The 20,892-nt window shown below is 26.3% G+C and overlaps 1 protein-coding gene across 3 annotated transcripts in view; it reads right to left on the bottom strand.

Moving 5' to 3' along the window:
- Positions 1 to 363: 363 nt before the first annotated feature.
- LOC103571943 (hemicentin-1) overlaps positions 364 to 20,892 on the bottom strand; it is a 52,862-nt gene continuing 32,333 nt past the window's right edge. For 2 of the 3 annotated variants that reach the window (XM_053740409.1, XM_053740410.1), the window contains exons 8-18: positions 20,062 to 20,173; positions 19,207 to 19,385; positions 18,786 to 19,127; positions 18,426 to 18,692; positions 17,954 to 18,310; positions 17,606 to 17,866; positions 17,277 to 17,534; positions 16,885 to 17,025; positions 10,156 to 10,283; positions 3,760 to 4,844; positions 1,024 to 1,112 (exon numbers count right to left, since the gene is read on the bottom strand). In XM_053740409.1, coding sequence (XP_053596384.1) covers positions 3,762 to 4,844; positions 10,156 to 10,283; positions 16,885 to 17,025; positions 17,277 to 17,534; positions 17,606 to 17,866; positions 17,954 to 18,310; positions 18,426 to 18,692; positions 18,786 to 19,127; positions 19,207 to 19,385; positions 20,062 to 20,173 — 3,128 coding nt within the window. In that variant the 3' untranslated portion in view covers positions 1,024 to 1,112; positions 3,760 to 3,761. Of the gene's footprint in view, positions 1,113 to 3,759; positions 4,845 to 10,155; positions 10,284 to 16,884; positions 17,026 to 17,276; positions 17,535 to 17,605; positions 17,867 to 17,953; positions 18,311 to 18,425; positions 18,693 to 18,785; positions 19,128 to 19,206; positions 19,386 to 20,061; positions 20,174 to 20,892 lie in introns of all 3 variants that reach the window. The other variant, XM_014441780.2, reaches the window with a different exon arrangement.

Here is a 20,892-nt window from a genome sequence, read left to right as displayed (position 1 = left end):
TTTAAGTCCAATCATCCTATACATGGATAACATAGATAACTAGCTGGTATGTTTAAATGTTTAATGAAAAAATTTTATAAATTTCATTAAGAAAATAAATTTTAACCCATTATACTTTCCAATGATTAAAGTAATTGCTTTTGTTCATTTATTTATGATTTTTTTATTTTTTTTTTAATGGTTAAAGTATCTCACAGAACTTATTGCAAAAACAGACAATTAAAATAATTTACAGTAATATTAAATGATTGTAACAAACAAACAAAAAATAAATAAAATTATTATTTTTACTATTCGCATACATCAGTGAGGCATTTGACTAGGTTAATAATTGAGCGCATCAGAAATAATTAAATAGTATTTAAATATTTAAATTTATAAGAATTACTGGCGAGATGAAAGCTAATTTATAATTACCTATTAAACTTGATTTTTTTTTATTGCAAATACATACGTGCTTATTCCTATCAATTATTTCGTTAATATACATCAAATACAGATTATACTTAATTAAAATTACAATGTCAGTTATTTTAGTATTGTTTTTTAAACGTGCACTGACGCATCGAGATTAATTATTTATCAAATTATTGTTCCCTCGATATACTCAACGCGTAAAAAATTATATATTTTCCTTTTGTTTTATTATACATGTTTCATCATGTAACAACCACAATAATAATAGTAATAATAATAATAATAATATTAATAATAATAATAATAATAATAATAATAATAATAATAATAATAATAATAATAATAATAATAATAAAAGTTAACTTGAGTTTGAAGATAGATCTTAAGAAATACACAATAGCATAACAAAATGTTTGTCTACAAATATGTATAATACATCTATTCGTACTTGTAGACAGACTCTAGACTATTCATTGGCATTACACGGCGTTATATTAGAGCAACTCTTCGTTGTCGTCTTGTGTTCCGTACATTTGTGGTTTTCTCTCGAGCTGTTGTTGCTTTTGCTGATGCTGCTGTGACGGTTGTTTTCGAGTTTGCAAAAGCGCAATACTGGCAGCTTTGTAGTTAATAGGCCCATAAGATCTATAGTCAACGTCCGCATAATCCAAATCCGAAAATTCAGGTTTAAAAGGCTGAAAAAAAAATGTAAACATTATGTTTAAAAAGTTTTAAATTATTGTTAAAATTAATTTATTTAAAATTTATAAATAAAAGATCTAATCTTAACAATAGAAAGCTTTAAAATTAAGGTTTTTTATTTATATATATTTTCTGCCTCATCACTATGTTAATTATAATTGAAATAATAATTTGCAAATTTATAATAATAATTACCACTATGAAGTTGGCGCGGAAATTTAATATATTCTAATGAACGATATACGAAAAATTGCTCTCAAAATGCTCTTTCATAATCGACAATTGCTCCAGTCATAAACTTAAAATTTAATAAATTATTATCAATTAGAAAAACAAAACTCATTTTGTGTATAACTCAATAAATAAATTAATTTTCAATAACTATTAACGGCAGAAATTTACGAAAATCTGCTGATTTCCAAGTTTAGACGGACTTGGGGAAAATTGAGGGGCTTCGCTAAGCGATATCGTGTATCTATGTGATAGTACGCTCCCTAAAAAATATAGAAAACTACCCTTTTTTATGCCCTTTTCAAAAAAAAATTTTATTAAAGAATTAAAAATTTAAATCGTTCCCGCCAATTTAAAAGAGCCGTACTCATGCGCACCCCTTTTCCCACTTACTGCGCTGCCCTACAACCACCTTGACGTCACAAGTCAATTAAATTATGCATTGTAATTACGATTCCAATTAATTAGCATTAATTTTCAATATTTCATAAATTAAGTCATTGCTCTCGATCGAAAAAGAGGAACAATTTAATGACCACGATCAATATAAAAAATAAAATTTATTTATTGAGTTTTACAAAAAATGAGTTTCGTACTTTTAATTGATGATAATTAATTAATTAATTATTAATTTTATGACTGGAGCAATTGCGGATTCTGAAAGAGCATTTTGAGTGCAATTTTTTGGTATATCGTTAATTAAAAATTATTAAATTTTCGCGCAAACTTAATAGTGGTATAATAATTAATACAAAAAATAATATTCATACACAATTACAGCTGATAATATAGTTTTTAATAATCCAAGATATTCAAGATATTGTAGAGTGCCTCGGAAGTCTGAAATAACGCTATATTTATTATCATCACAGTTTCGAGTAAAACGTTGTATTGTCAATTGTAAAAAAAATATACTGTTAAATGTATTGACCAAATATAAATTATAATAAATGATTCGTATTTTATTAATATAATTAAATTGAAAATAATAATGGTACAATATTTATATTGTATTTATGATGTCTATATTGTTAGTTATTAAGTTATTATATAATCAAATAAATAACTGTGCTTGTATGTATTAAAATATTTTTAATATTATATATAAATTATAATTTAGTATTTAATATTTAACCTAAATTTAAAATGATATCAGGTTGTTTTAATTGAATGTTGTTCACGGAGAGATGTTTCTTTTTTTATTATCCGTTGGCACTTTTCACCCTTTATTATAATATCCAATACAATAAAAAATAACCACTATTATGTATAGAATAAAAGTGTAACTAATCGTTGTTTCGTATTTCTAAGTGTCAAATTTTATTTCATTATTTTTTTTTTTTTTTTATTCCATAGCAATTGGAAAAAATAAAAAAAAATCAAGAGCGCGAGGGAGAGGGGGGGGGGGGCAGATTAATCGCCACATTAAAAGTAAATAAATAAATATTAGAAAAAAAACCAAGAGTAGTTTGGCTTATATTATATATGTATATATTTTGACCTCAATAGCATAAAGGTGGTCATCGAAAAATTTAGTACCTGCAGCGTCCGGTTGCTGCTGCTGAAATTGGGATGTTGCGTGGATGCTACAATATAGATACTCTCCAACCGGAAACATTCTCTAGTAAATATACGTATCGCTCTTCGCTTGCCGGGTGTCCTATGAACAACAAACATTGGTGCAATATACAATTGTCGAGCTGTGAACTGTTTCACCCGATTAATAATAATTGCTCAATGGTCTCTAAAGTTTGCAGCGGATGTGAAACCTATATATCATTGGATCATATAACCGATTTCCAGTTATTTTAGGTGATCCTTTTCTATCATAAAATTCTCTTGTTCTACTACCATTAAGCAATCGAAATTTATACTATATGTAAAATTATATGCATATATGCAAACACACACATGTAACTTATATTTTTATCATAAAACAATAACCGAGCTTTTGTATGCTATAGTGTAGATTAGCAATAGAGTCAATAGATAATATTGAAAGCAGAAAACTTACATCGATACTCGTTCCTCACATAGTTTTTTATTGTATCTAAATCAATACGTGAATAGGAATCTCCGGTTTAGAATAAATATATAAATATTATATGAATTTATCATTTATGCTGCCAAAGTCAAACAAAATAATTTAAGAATGAAAAAAATGAATAAATAAACGAAAAAGCTAATATAACTAAACTTCAATAATATAAATTAGGCTCACTACATATACACATAAAATAGATTATTTAAATAATGTATAAATATTTTGATAAAATAAATAAATAAATTTTTCTATTGGTGTAGCTACAGTTAAAGCTTTAAGTTTTATTGTTGTTGTTGCTACTGCTGCTATTTCTTTTATAAGTATTTACTATAAATAAAAATAACAACGTTTATTGATGATCATACCTTTAAACGTCAATCTCTTGACCAACATCACGAAAGTTATTATCAATTTGTGGATATTGATTGACTGTTGTAGGTAAAGTCGTTACTTCAGAAGGTAGTGTTGTTATTGTAATTGTTGTTGTTGTTGTTGTTGTTGTATTAATAGTAGAAGTACTATTAGTAGTAGTAGTAGTAGTAGTAGTAGTAGTAGTAGTAGTAGCAGTACTGGTAGTAGTATTAACAGTAGTAGTTGTTGTTAATTGTTGTAAAAAATTTTCTGGATATGTATTTTTACTATCCTTAATATTTTTATCAGAATAATAATCTGATAGATTATTAGGTATAATTTTTTGATTTAGCTTTGAATGATAATCTGTTGAATCAATAGTAACAGTATTGTTATCTTCATAATAGTGTGGATATGATATTTTATAGCTTTCAGGAATACCGAGCTCCTGAATACGACCAAAACTTGTTTCACATGATGCTGATAAATTTGATGACGCAATTTCATTAGATGATAATAATCTATTATTACAACTACTACGTCCATCTGATGAACGTCTATATTTTGTTTTACGATCATTACGCTCGTGTTTGCTGGTACGATATTTTTTTCGTTCACTACGTCGTTGTCCTGTTGACGATTGTCGATGACTTGGTGTTTGATGATAATTATAAGTTAGATCAAGATCAAGTCGTTGACTACGCAATAATGATAGAGACATTGTCTCACTCATATTACCATTAATATGACCACTGTCACTCGCACTACCATCATTTTTATTACGATTACCATAATAATGACGTGCTGATACTATTGTTCCTTCTGTTGCTGTTGTTGTTATTGTTGTTGATGTTGTTGTTGTTGTATTATTAATTATTAAATTATTAGTATTATTAGTTTGGACTAGTGATGCTAGCAGAGGACTAATTGCTGAAGAATGATACAGATTACGTGTTAATGGTAATGTTAGTTGATTATTGAAACTGATGCTATTACTGTAGTTGCTACTACTTGGGTGATAATTGTATTGTTGCATTTCTTGTTGTTTTTGCAGTTGATACTTTTGATAATGTTCTTTATAATCATACTCGTTCATATGCTGCAACAAGCATTGTTAATAATTTCATTTAGTTAGCTTTATTTTTTATTTAATGATTAATGATTATAATTATTATTTGATAAAACACACATATATTTTTTTAACAGTTTCTTTTTTTTTTCGTAATTTAATTTTAATTGTTATAAATATCGATAAATGAATTTGCTTAAAATTTATTTTTAATAAATTGTAAAATTAAAAAAAAATATATTTTTCAATTAATACAGTTTAACTAATTTTTTAAAGCATTTTCTAGTATTTTATTGTTCACATATTAATTATATCAGGATCTATTTGCTAATTATTTAAGTAATCAATCAATCAAGTCAAGTATAAGTTTTATAAAAGATTTAAAAATATAATAATCATTAAAATCATAAATTGCAGCATAGGATATGTTTAAAAAAAAACAATTAAAAAAAAAAAAAACATTTTTTTAAATATGCATAATATTAAAATGTGATGACAAATGCAATCATGTGAAAACATTGACCAAAGCTAAATTAATAATAAAACTTACTTGACATACGATGATCATACATAAGAGCAATGGTGATATAGATGCCTAGACCCAGTTTGTAAAGAAAATTACGACATCCGATTAGAATTTGGTACATTTCTTTCTTTCTACTTTCTTTCTCTCTCTCTCTCTCTCTCTTTCACTCTTTTATTGTTTTTTTTTTTTGTTTTTCTCTTATTTCATTTTCTCATTTTCCTTTTTCCATATAATTTCCCTTTCTCTTCATATGCGACATTTTCTTGGCTTGAGTGATGATAATTTATTTAGTTTTACCCTCGACAAGTAAATATTTTGACTAAAAATTAACCACAATCGTGTGCTCGTAAAAATTATAATGTTTTCAGTTGAATAATTTTCCAAACATCGTTACGTTTGTGTTATTCATTTACTATTTCCGCACCCAAAAATATATATATATATATATGTATATGAGTGCGTTATATTTGCAACGATAATTGGGTTGTGTAATAAAGTCATAGCTGACGTAACTGTCCTAAAGGGAGCATATTCCCGAAGGGAATTTGCGTTTACTAATTAATGTTGTTATGTAAACAAACATATTAGAATGTTTGTAGATGATACAACTGAGGCATAGAGGAATTTTCGTTGAGATGGCCATCATTATTTAAGTCAATAAATAATTATTATTAATTATATTTTATATGTAATTATATATAAATATACTAAATAATTTACCCTTCATGTATTATTTATATGCACGGATGAATAGCGAGTACAGTAAGTGTCAGTTTGTAATAATTAACCAGATAACATTTAAAGCTGAATGGTATTTAATTTTGATTCAAGTACTGGATATTGTTTCAGTAATTTAGTTGACATATAACTGATGCTTCTTCGTGCTGCATTGCGTGACTACTGTATTGTATTTAATGTCATCTTAAAATGTCTTGAGTATGTATAATATAATATGTATACTTCTCACTTACAGTTCTTATTCTTAATTATATATTCTATTAAAACTATTATAAAATCGTAATATTGTTTATAAACATGTTATAGACAAAAACAATAAAAAAAGTTTTATTTTTTTAAATAAATGAATAAATTATAAAATTATATATCACTTAAAATTTTCCTAAATTCCATGAATAATTAATCAAACGACAAACCTTTGAATCCGTTGGAAATATAGGACGAGGAACGTTTTGATAAATATGTTGCGATATATCAGTCTTTCGTCGTCTTGGAGTAGGTACTGGTGGTACTTTATTATTATTATTATTATTATTATTATTATTATTATTAACTGACTGATAAATTGTCAACGCTGATTCATTAGATTTTAAATGTGAGTATGAACAAGAGGAGAGAGAAGATCTTTTGAATAATGTATAATCTTTATCAGGTGTTTTTATAATATCTGCTGGTGTAGTTGTTGGTTCAACAGTGCTACTATTGCTGATGCTGCTACAGCTTTTACTGCTGCTCTTAATACTTTCGCTTTTATGGGGACATGCTTTGATAATAGGTATAGCATATAGTTGATAATTATGTCGTTGCTGTAGCTGTTGTTGTTGTTGTTGTTGTTGTTGTTTTGGATTTTGTTGGTCGATACTATAATTATCGTGTTTGCGGCACAATCTCAACGAATAAAATTGTTGTGAATGATTTAGTTGCTTACGTCGTCTTGGTTTAAATGTATTGTATTTAAGCTCTGGGGAGTTATTTCTTGGCATATTATGATAACTGTAGTGAGGTCCCAGATGACTTGGAGTTGATTCGTAACCAGAACTACCACCACAGAGACTGGTCGCTCGACTTAATGGACGTGAACTGCTGGTACAAGTTGTTGATGACGATGATGTTAGCCATGCACCATGCAAAGCCGAAACTTGAGCAAATTTAGGGGAAGCCACAGACTAAAACACAAGGCATTGCGTCCAAAGACGCCAGCCACTACTATTGTAGTTGTTATATACATATTATAAATATTATTATAACTTACCTGATTATCTTTGTTGATTTTTTTTGTTTGTGTTTTTGTTTTTTGTGTATTTAAATAAGTAGAATAGAGATTTATTAAATAGTATATACTTTTATCATAATAAATAATATCATTTTTTTAGTAAACATTAATTTAAAACGAATATGTTGAATTAATTATTGAATTGAATTTTTAATTTTAATTTTGTTAAAAAATTAAATTCAATACTCAATTTAATATTTAAATAACTATATATATATATATATATATATATATATATATATATAAAGAAAAAAAATTGTGTTCGGAATAATTGAATTTTTATATTATATGTAGGTATATAAATTAAAAAAAACTAAAATAGCATAATTTAAATCCCTATTTCACAAAAGTACGAAAATTGAATTAAGTAATGCAAGGAATTGATGGAAATTACTGGAAACCCTGGATTTAACTCGATTATCGATCGAGCTGACGGTAAGTTAGACACTCGACTTCCGAATCGAGTAGACTATCTACGTGACACGCGAGTCCGGACATCCGTGACTACGACGGCACATCGTCTTATGTAAATTAATGTAACGCCGTATGATTAAACCCAATATGATGCATATTAATGTCATTTATTACGTTAATAGTCGCTCCGGCATCTTATAATTTCTTTTATATGTATATATACCAGCAGATTAAGAGATGTATATTAATTTTATAATTATTGTTATTATTATTATTATATTTATTATTTGCACTTTACTAATGAACGTGTGAATTTAATATAAGACAACACCAAGTTGAGATGACAGATTAAAAATTATACATAAATAGTTTTTAATAAGTTTTAGCTTAAGGATTTTTACTAAACATGTTAACATATTATAGTTATATATATATACATATAGGTATGACGTTATTTATTTTTCACGCCTCAAATGCGAAGCATTTAGGTGGGCTTTACTGTCGAATAGCCACCGTTTTTGTCAAGTGCTCGCAAAAGTAATGTTAATAACTCAAAAGATTAATTGATTGTGTAATTGATAATGATTTTAGGAAACTTTAAAGTTTGATTAATGCGATGGTCGATCGTTTTATTAAATGTAATTGTTTATAATTAAAGAAAAATTCAGTTAATAAGTTTACTTATAGTGAAGTCTTTTAGGATGTATGGCTGTGAGTCGCCTGTATTTAAGCCGTCACAAACAATGAATCAACCTAATTCTTATTGTATAAATTGTCATTTATCCTTTGGATGAACCCTATTGAATATCAGGAACCAACTTTTTCCCATTTAAAATATATCAGTGAAAATCGATGAATTTTTTATGATTTTTTCTTAAAAATTATTGTCCCATATGTGTATATGTTTTCTATACGTATACCATCTATTTATTTTACTCATGTATCTACTACTACTAACGTCCCCTATAAAAAATACTAAACCAGCTGTCAGTTTATTTTCTTTTTTTTTTTATTGTTTAAATTTATTTTGTTTTAAATATTAGCTTTTATATTACAACATAATCATTTGAGGCGTGCACTTTTGGACTTTCCAAACATTTCTGTTTTTTTTTATTTTTAAATAAATTAATTATCAAGTATAGTTAATCATGTATTTAAGATTGACGCATATATAATAATAATAATAATAATAATAATAATTCTGGAAAACCACATTACGTTTTATGTTTATGTGTGCATGGTATAATACAAGGAGTAGTGTTGACATTCTCACGAGTCCGAGCAGGATTTTTTAAAAGGTAAAATGTATATGTATATATCAGTGAGCTTTTTACTGTATGCCATCAGACTCAGTAGACCACATTTCGATCTAATGTTGAATATATGAGAGTAAAAATGTATGGGATTGAAAGAAAGTTGAAGAAAAGAGACACAAATATTAGTGGGATCCGCCTTTTCACTTTTTCAAAAGCTCTCACCAGATAATATAATACTAATACTACAACAACCAAAAACCCTTTACTTTTGACCCCGCTACGTTTTACCATTGTTTATACTATCACAATATAGTTTAAAAAAATCTTTAGCTCTTGATAATATATCTATTATCTATATGTATTATTTTATAACAATAATAACAATAATAATAATAATAATAATAATAATAATAATAATAATAATAATAATAATAAATAATGTTAAATTATTATTTATAATATTTTGTGAAAAAAATTATTTTGCTTCTCACCTAACCATTATTTTATTCTCAGTCCTTATAAAATGCAATCATTTTACGGTGACTTTGCTAATGATACTTAGACTAACAGTCGAACATGTATATATATTTATATATGTAATATATGTATATATACACTTGTACAATATTATTCAAACATTTGGGGCTCATTTATCATGCTTCGCCGAATCCACTTGTTACTGGTGCACTCAAGAACTCTCGTTATCTTACGCAGGGATAACTCTGCTACGTATATTACTACGATATGCTACTTTAAAAATCATGCAACCAAGTATTTCACCAAGAGGTATACTATACATATACACAGTTTTCCCATTATTTTTTTATATTTTTTTTATGTTTATTAATTCTCGCTCGACTTATTATATCATAAATTATATATAATAGTAATAATAATAATAACAATAAAATTGAATAGCCGGAGCGCTTGATTTTATTTTATTTTTTTTAGCTTTTCTTCCAAATTATGGTATTTATTTATATTATATTTGAATAGTTGGTGAGAGTTTCAATGTTTAATTAGTCCATGCTGGCATTTTATATATTTAAGTGTGATGTGTATATTTATATAAACTTATCTTTTATGAAATAAATTTATGATAAGATATGTAAAAAAAATAGTAAGTTTGTTTACCTTATTAGGTGGTGTTTGGATTCCATGAAATGGAAGATTTTCATAAAACGTTTTTGCATCGGACTCTGGTTGCAAGGCTTCGGACACGCTGTCAATGTGATTATTGTTCTTTCCTTGATGACCGGGATCTGTAATTATAAATTAAATTTTTACAATATAATGAATATTACAAATTCTCTTAAATATTTACAATTTTATTTTTTTTTTTTTTTTTCAAATATATATATATATATATATATATATATATATATATATATATATATATATATATATAATTTATAACTTTTTCCTTTATATATACAAAGGAAAAAAAATAATTAAATAAAATTACTCTGAAAATTTTATACTATATCTATATATGGATATAAATACAGTACAATACTCTTTACTTGTGTTAAAAGGTTTGTTCTATTAATTAGGACGAATTTATATATTTTTAGTTATATGTAGAATAAAATAGTTTGATATATTATGGATATCACAATTAGAAATATTAATATCCACGAAATATTAAATTATATACTCATGTATTGATAATAATTTTAAGTATATCAAAAAATATATCCCTGTGATAACATTGCGATGAAAATTGTAATAGTTATCAAGTACCTTTAGTCCCAAGAATTATTAAACAAATAGCTATAATAATAATAAAATACTAAAAAAAAAAAAGAAAAAAAATCATTAAATTTATAAAATAGAATGGGAAATAAAAAGTTATTATTATTCGTAATATTGTGTCATTGAGTCATAAATTGCATTGTATAATTATACAATTTTACATTATATTAATAAATTTATAATATTCAGAGAAACAAAAAAAAAAACAAAAAAAAAAAAAAACGATAAGGGGGGAGAAAAATATGAGTGAAATAGAAAATTTGGATTTTAATGATTGTCAAAAAATAAGAATGGGACCATAAAATATAAGAGTAGAAATGTAGGATTGTAAGAAAATGAATATGATAAATTATAGTAAAATAAGTGTATTACTATTAGATGAATTGAAGGAGCGTGCTAGCATGCACATCAATAGAATAATATTGGCATGATAAATATACAAGAAGATATTTCATGTGTATATACATACCTGCTCCAGGCTTTTTGCGCTTACGAGATACATTGGGGTTTGCGTTGATGTTAACATTACCATCACCGCAATCACTGCCACCGGCGGAGGCGTCGCAATTTGATGCAGGAAGCGATGGGGTGTTGTGCGACATCCGTTGTCGAGGTACTATTCTTTTATAAGTCACAGCTGAAGGAAATATACATACAATATCGAGCAATCTCTCAAAGACACATAAAGCTTGTTAGATAGTAATAAATACGCCGCAATGTAGCCATGCATATACAATAATAAAAATAATAATAATAATAATAATAATAATAATAATAATAATAATAATAATAATAATAAAAAGCTGGTTCGAGGATGCCACGACGCTGTAGGCTTTTTCATGCTTTTATATTCACACACTTAAGTATATTCGCCTTTTGATTTTTATCTTTTACTGTCTTTATCTCTTTATTTATTTTTTTTTCCTCCTGCTTTTCCTCATTTTATTTCTCACCACATCTTTTTATTTTTTTCAATTTCCTTTTGGTTTTTGTTCTTTACTTAGCCGACGGCAATTGCGCTTGAATTGCGACAATCTTGTGGCTCTTGAGTTTGAGAGATGTGTAATATTTAAACACAGGACGAGTTGACGTCGTGCCAACCTTGACTCTAATAAATGATGATTGATTTTTTTTTACTTTTTAAAACAAATTTTTATATACGTGGATTGTATACTTGACACTGTACTATAGTGATATTAATTATTTATTTTTTTCCAATTATTCAAAATTTTATTTTTAAGTATCTTGAGGCATTATATTATTTTGGCATTTTATTATTATTATTTGAGAAATCGATTATAGTGAATATGGACTGGGAACCAGCTATAAGTATATTACTGATTGAATTAGTGGTATACATATAGCTAGAGAAATAGTGACTATCCACTGATTCGCAGTGAATTTCACCAATTCATTTTTAGAGTAGATCATAAATAAATTTCAAAAATATATTATTAATTTGTTAATATGTATTGATAAAATTATAATTAATAAAAATTAATTATGTTCTTATATATATATATATATATATATATATATATATATATATATATATATATATATATATATATATATATATATATATATATATATATATATATATATATATATATATATAGCTAAACTGATAATGATGATGATGATAAATATGTTATAAAATTAATAAAGGGACTTACCTGTTTTCTCCCTTGAGATACCGGGAAATGAATCAGGCTCCTTTAGTTGTGAACTGAATATTGCTCTTAATCTATTAGCTCGTGCAATCATACCTTCATCATGAACAATACTATGTATGGGAATACCCATTTGACTAATTGACGTAGTTTTTCCACGTCTAAACGGTCTAACCGGTCGTCTAGTGACTATTGTATCATTTCCTCGTATACAATGTTGATTAACTTTATAGTTTGTCATTGTTGTCGTCATCGTCGTCATCGTTGTCATCGTTGTCGTCGTCGTCGTCGTCGTCATCGTCGTCATAGTTGTTATAGTCGACATTGTTATTGTTGTTGCTGCAATTGTTGCTGTTGTTGTTGTTGTTGTTGTTGCTGCTATTGCTAGTGGTGAGGTTGAGTGCATTTGTTGGTTTAAACTCGCGTGCACTACTGGATTTAATCCGGAGCTCAGGCTATGCGTGCGATTAATGTGCACTAAAACTCCTGGTTTTAAAGGCCATCGTGGAACTGGGTTCGAATGAAGGGATGGGCATTGTCCGTGTGAATGTATCGACTCCGTTGGGCTTGGTGGGCCACCATCCGGACTGATAATTACCAACATGCAATTTATTTTATTTTTAGTTTTATTTGTTGTTTTTTTCTTCTTTTTTTTTTTTTTTTTTTTTTTTTTTAATTTTCGTTTTTATTTATTTATTAATTATATAATAAAATATTCTTTTTCAATTGTTTACTATTGAATTAAATACATATATCTATGTTAAATTTAAAAATATTCTGTAAGTTGATTTTCGTTCAAAAGTAATTTCCTCATCTATATCTATAACCTTCTTTAAAGTTTTTATAATTATTACATCTCGTGTTTGTAAACACGCAACGTATAAAAACATGCACTAATGTTCTTAAGATTGTTATATACAAGGGTAAAAATAAGCGTAATTGTTATTTTTAACTAATAATTTTGAACTTTATAAATGATTATAAAAGTAAATTGAAAAAATTAAATTAAAACAATAAAATTGAGCATTTTATAAATACCAATAAAATATAAAAATAATACAGTTTATTAATTAATTTATAAAATGAAATGTAAATGTTGGACAATTCAATATTAAAAAATCATGAAATTAATATATTTACCAATAAAAGTTGAGTCTAGGATATATATATATATATTTCAAACGAAAAAAAAAAAAAAATATATATATATATATATATATATATATATAAATATATATATATATATATATAAATTCAATGACACTAGTAATTTTCAATGAAAGGTGCTACATTTTACAATTAATGTTTTTCAATAATAAAAGTTTTTGACAGTATAAAATTATAGTAGAGAAAAAAATTAATAGAGTGTATCAATAGAATAAAAAATACACGTGTAAAAATAATGTATACATTATACATTGCTATGTATATATTGCTATGCATATATTGCTATGTATAAGTGAGTGCAGATAAAGAATCCCCAGACAGGTAAAGCACTCGAGTGAGGATTACTTTGTATACAATACAAGTACATGTAAAAAAGAAAAAAAAATAGAAAAATATCAGTGATATGATTATTAATTTTTTATTTTAATTTATCTGCATAATATTTTAATTTTTGAACTATCGAAAATTTTTCGTGAGCGCGTATGTAAAAAAATGTGAATTATTAATAGGACTCGTGATTTGCGACTATTAAATATTTTTTAAATATGAAGGGCTAATAATCGTTTTATATCAATGTTAGAATTGCGATTGTATTATTAATTAATTAATTAAACTGTAATAGCGGTACTGGTGTACTTTGTAATGAAATTCTATCGACATTATTTTACTGTAAATTTTTATTTGTCATTACAAGAGGCAGCAATATTAAATTTATTTATATAACACTAATAATCATCACTCAAAAGTTTATTAAATTACAATGCATGAGTTGTAATAGATGATTAGCTCAATCAAGTAAAAATAAGTACTCAATTAAGTTTGAGTGTTACCACGTAATTACGATATATATGAGTTGAGATTATTGATTAAACTGTAATTGTCAATTAGTCAAAATACCAGTGAAATAAAAATACCAGAGCATAATAAAATTAAAAATTTTTCGAAATATAATAAATTCCGTATTATAATCATCATAATAGTTTAAATTATTGAGTCCTATTTATCTCATATTGTTTTCATTGTTGACATAAGTATAGTAGTTGACGCAATTAATATAACCGACGTATTAATTTATATATATACATATATATATATATATTTTTTATTCAACACATTCCTGATTATTGTGCCTTATCATATTTGCAAAGTAAACCCTAAATGGCCGTTTACCGATCGGTGGTTAATAATTTGTAAAAAAGCTAATGGCTTCCTGTATTCTTTAATAGTGTTTGATAATGAGGATAATAAACAAACGCATTTGAATTCATAATCACAATCATTTAAAGTCATTATCGACTGGTTTTAAAAACAAACTCTACTGGTATCATAAGAACAAATAATCTCGAAACTAAATATATTTGGAAGGAGTCGTACAATCAAACAACTTTCATGTCAGTGTCTATATATAAATACGTTAATTATTTTTTATTAATCAAAATAAAATAATAAATGAGTAGTGAGAGCAGTCGAGAACTAGTATCATATACAACCCCACCTGATTTAGGGTTTACTTTCCTGATATAATAGTTCGAAAAAATCAGACATTTATTAAATATGGTGCATAGCATTTGGGCTAAGTTATTATCCATTAAGTGCAATGACTCGTGTTAAAAACATTGTGCTTCCCGTATAAGGACTTACTTAGTCCATTCTCTATGTAATGTGCTATTTTTTTTTCTTTTCATTATTATAATATCATTATATGGGCGAGGTACGTAGTGTGCGTATATAAATTTTCTTTTAAAAAGTAATTATTTCTCGACGCGTGCAGCCAAACAAACATTATTATATATATAATTTTAACAATTTTTAATTTAAAGAAAGCTATTCATTAAACATGCCATTAAGGAGTATCTCTAAATTTATATACGTTAAATGATGATTTTGTGATGACAATAATAATTACAATAATGAAAGCAAATAATAATGCAACAGTTTAGAACGAAATATTAAAATATTGGTTATGATTAAATATATTTAACAATCATAAGAAAGCAGGTATTGTTAAATGATGGTATGGAAATAAGTTGAAGAATATTATTGTTATAAAATTAATTAATTATATTAATTAAGAGTAAGCGAAATAAATAATTAAACAAAATAGCTGTTTTACTTACTGTTGACGTTCCTCCAATGATACCACGCGATTACTGTCTGTATATCATTTAGTATGTCCAAATTACAAAGCAAAACAGAAATAAATTAAATTGTTAGTGGGTTTTTTTTTTTTTTTTTTTTTTTTTTTTTTTTTTTTTCAATTATGTTAACACAATACTTGATTTTTTTTTGGCAATCCTATAATAAATTTTCTAATTAATATTTATAATTTCAAACTTTTATACTTATTACAATCATTAGAGTATTGAGTAGTTAGAAATTAAGTATTTGCTGGGCATAATGAATTTTTTTTCTCTTAAAAAATTAAGTATTGCAGTTTAAAAAAAATGCCAATTATTTAAAAAAAAAAAACATTTTTTTCTATTACTTTTATAGCCCACGATAAAAATTAAAATGCTTTCTATATACACTTTATCACATTCTAGTTGAAAGATATGCTTAAAGTTATAATTTATAAATTGATACATGCCGAGAATTTATTTTTTATTTTTATTATAAATTACTTGTGATAAAATTTTGTAAACATAAATTGATTAGTTGAAAAATATATTGTAGTAATAGTAGCTGTAACATTAAAAGAAATAAAAAATTATACAAAACAAATTTCATGTCATATTAAATGTTAAGAGTTTTATTTAACTGCTGACTATTGAATTTAAACATGCATATAATCTAGAAAGAAAATAATATACGTCGGGCAACATGCTTGTTAAATAATTATTATAAATAAAAGAATTTAAAAAATAGTTGTTATAAATATTAAAATAATAATAATATTAATTCATTGATCAAATTATAAAAATTTAATTTTTTATCATTAAATTGTATTTGATATTGTTATATTGTTTAGTTGAGAAAAAATAAAAATATAAATAAAAAAAAGACATTTATGGTGACAATAATATTATAAGACAATAAATAAATTATTCGTCTTATTTAATACTCTTAATGAATAATATCAATCACGTAAAAGGTTTGTTACATATATCAATATAAGAAATATATATATATATATATATTGCGACGACGAGTGTAAATACAAGTCCATTCGCTATACTTTCTCATGCAATTTATGATTCACGACTATACTTAATAACTTAATTGAAAATAAAAATAAAAATATGATATGATAATAAAAAAAACAACTTACATTTCGCTTGCATTTGTTTACGTCGACATATTAGATAAACTATAACGCAACACACAATAATGGCTACAAAAATAGTAACCACGATGATGATAACTATTATAAGAAGATCACCCTCCAATTGAAGCCACCATGGAAGATTGCCTATAATGTTTACAAAACAATCACAGTTTTTTATTAAGTTATAAATATATTTATAAATTGATATTTAAGATTTTTTTAAATTATTCCGACGCTAAAAAAATTTAATTTTGTAGTTTATTAGTAACTCACGTACCCAAACGTCCTTGGCGTGCTATAAACAACGTTCTTTAATTTACGTTTTGTTTCTAAGTTAATAATAATAAAAAGTTATAGCTATAGAATATATATATATATATGTCCCTCTGACTTACCAGGTACTCCACGTTCACACGGAAGTGATGATCCAATTGAGTTGTTTGCAATACAAATATAAGTACGAAAGTTTGTAACCGCAGTATCCAATAGAAGATAACTTTTGCCTTGACGAATCTCAGCAAGTTGGCCAAGAGAATCATTGTCGCTTTTCAACGACCAACTAAAGTTTGACACCTTGGGGTTACCAACTGCTGTACATACGAGATAATCTTCTCCATTAATACGTTCTTTATTTATTTGGCACTCTGGTTTATCTAAATAATTAAATTAAAATTTTTTTAGTCAACAATAAAAAAAATAAATAATAAATTATTTTATTTCTTACAGAGAACATTGAGATATGTTGAAATATTGTTAGTTCCATGTCGATTTGTAGCTTCACAAAAATACGTTCCATTACTACGTTTAGGTACTCTAGTTTCAAAAACAAGAACTGGACTTTGAGATATTGTTTCAGTAGATCCTTCTCGGTACCACCGAAAAGTTGGTTCAGGGTGAGCAATAGCCCCGCATTTTACACTCTCTGGTATAAAGTCAACAGTAACGTTTATTTTTTTTGTTGATATTGTCATATTTTCTGGCGGAACTGTAAACGTAAAAAATATTATTTATTTTAAATATTCACATTATTATAAATTAAATTAAATTTAAGTTATAAGACATAAAAACTAACATTCAACTTGAAAATGAGTTGTACTTTGTACTCCTTTACCAACATCATTATCACTACTAATACATGTATAATTGTCATTGTCCTTAAATCGATCGAGTTGTCTGTTTGGCCAGACGTCTAAATTCCACGTTAAATTAGACTGAATACTCTCAAAGTCACTGGTACTTTGGTCAGCTGGATGGTATACATTAGTTACATAATACCTATCCGTTGCTGTGAAATTAATTGGCACGTTGTTCTTGATCCACGACACGTTGCAGATGGGCGAGCACTCAACTCGACATCCGATACTTACGTTCACTGCATTGTACACATAACCATTATATGGTGCAAGTGGATTTATAAATCCAGGTGGGGCTAGACAACCAAATAATTAATATAAATATATTTATTTATTTATTTACTATTCCTTATATTTTATTTTCTTATTCCTATTGAAATAATGAAAAAATAAACAAACAAACAAACCAACCAGCAACGTCAATAAAGGTCGTAGCTGGATCACCATCTCCGGCTTGATTATATGCGATACACGTAAAGTTTGCTTTAGTTCTGAGATTGACTGAATCGATATTAAGAATGGGTTTCTCTTGATCAGCAAGACGATGCATTCCACGTATCCACTTGTAGCCTGTGACCGGTGGTCGACCAGGATCAATTACGGAACAGGTAATATTTAGTGAGCTACCTTTTATAACACGTTTTGGCTGATAACTTATAATAGCTGGACCTGGTTTATCTACAACCATTCATGTAATAAATAAATAAATAAATAAATAAATAAATAAATAAATAAATAAATAAATAAATAAATAATATATTATGTACATACAGTATACAATTACTGGAGTACTTGGTGAAATTAAACCCCATCCAGCGTCGTTGCGACCCTCACACGAATAATTTCCATGAAACGAACGGCCGACTGCCTCCAACAGCAATTTGCTTGGATCGATGTCGCAAAACGTTGAAGTGTCGTCGACATTTACGGTTGTTAAATTTCTGACATTGCAGTCTGGTAACTCCTTCAATAAATCACCATCTAGATACCACCTTACTGCATTTAAGTTTATTGGATTCCCGTTAATTACATAACACGTAAGTGATACATTCAAACGATCTGCCTCATTAATCGGGACTTCTGGTTCTACTATTACTTTAACCATTGGTTTATCTGTATTTATTTTTATTTTTATTTTTATTAAAATTCTAAATATAATTAGAAAAAATTAAAAATTATAAATAAATCTTACAGAGAACAGAAACGTCAACTGTGTCTTTGGACATTGATTCCCCAACGCTGTTACTAAGTACACATGTATATGTTCCCATGTCTGAAGCAGTTGCATTTTTAACCGTTAGAGATGTCTGTTCTGTTACACCACCCTCATAGTGATCTTCATTTAGTACAAGCTCTTGCTCATCTCGTAACCTTTATTAAATAATAAGTTACTCAAATAAATAATAACTAAAAAGAAGTTATCCCATTTTATTTTAGTATTATTCCGTATATTCAATTAAACATATTTATCTATTTAATATGCAATCTCTTCTGATGTATTTCCATTCAATTCAAGTCTAAACATATTTATTTAGACACGTAGTCTAAATAAAAAAAAAAACTTAGACACATACACACACATATATTTTTTGTAATTCATAGAGAACTTGTCTAGTATATCAAAGCCAAAAATAATATTTATTGCAATATTTAATTTCATTTATAATAGGTCCATTAAAAATAAACTATTTAAATCAAATAGTTTACTACACGTATTTAAAATTATGAAAAAATGAATATAAACTTTTTATTTATATATTTTTAGATTCGTTGTTTTCCTTAAAAGTAATTTAAAAATTTTAATACTATTTTTTTTTTAATTTATGTATTAAATATTACTTCTATCTACATCATACACAATTATAATGAAATACTGTTGAATCAATTCTGATCTACATTTTTTTAACTTTAATTACTCGAATGTCGAATTGTTGATTAATTTAAACGTGAAACCGGATGTTTTTTTTTTTTTCTTCATTCATTCGAACATTTTATGAGGAAAAAATGCTACGTGTATTTAATATTAAATTAAAAATACCAGACGTACCACTTGACGGATGTTAAGCCCGCAGGGTTGGCTTCGTAGTTGCAAATTATGACAAAGTCTTCAGTCTCGTTGACGGTAATGTTGGCTGGGTGCATAGTAATAATTGGAGCATCTATAAAAATATATATGTATATGTATAAGATATCATTGCAATGAATTTTAAATGAATTTATAGCGATGTAGCAATTATATATTTCTTATTAAAATTTATCTACTGCTACAAAAATATTATTTGAATGTATATAATGTTACTGCGCAAAGGAGTTGAGTTGTTGATAAGTTTATTAGTACATATCGAACTTTTGAGTATAGTATTTCTATTTATAAAGCTATATATATATATATATATATATATATATATATGCATATGCTTAACACGTGGAGAAACTTTGTCAATTTCACCATGCATCTTTGGAAGTTATATGCACAAGCAGTGTCGATATTAGACTGCGGTTTCATGCATAGTAAGTAGTACTGGCAAATGCGACACAATTCGCATGTGGAAAACGTGCAACGTCTGCTTCTTGATCTTTCATTGCCCGAGATTCATTATTTATATACGTGTTTAAAATTTTATATTTTTTTATAACCAATTCATAATAAAAGTGAGGAAATATTGTAAAACCCAAAAGTTGAAATATTAATCGCTCATTTCATTTTTAATAATTATTATTTTGATTTTATAATTTTAATCGACCTTTTTTTTTTTTTTTTTTTTTTTTTTTCAATTTTTTATTTTGATATTGAATTAATTTATCAATAAATTTTATTTATATTGGTATACAATGTAACCTACCTTGATGCTGTTAAAAATGTGGATAAATGATTTAG

Source organism: Microplitis demolitor, chromosome 7, assembly GCF_026212275.2.
Source record: "Microplitis demolitor isolate Queensland-Clemson2020A chromosome 7, iyMicDemo2.1a, whole genome shotgun sequence".
NCBI classification, from domain to species: domain Eukaryota; kingdom Metazoa; phylum Arthropoda; class Insecta; order Hymenoptera; family Braconidae; genus Microplitis; species Microplitis demolitor.
Note: the sequence above shows the minus strand (reverse complement) of the source record. Positions and strands in the feature narration are given on the sequence as shown.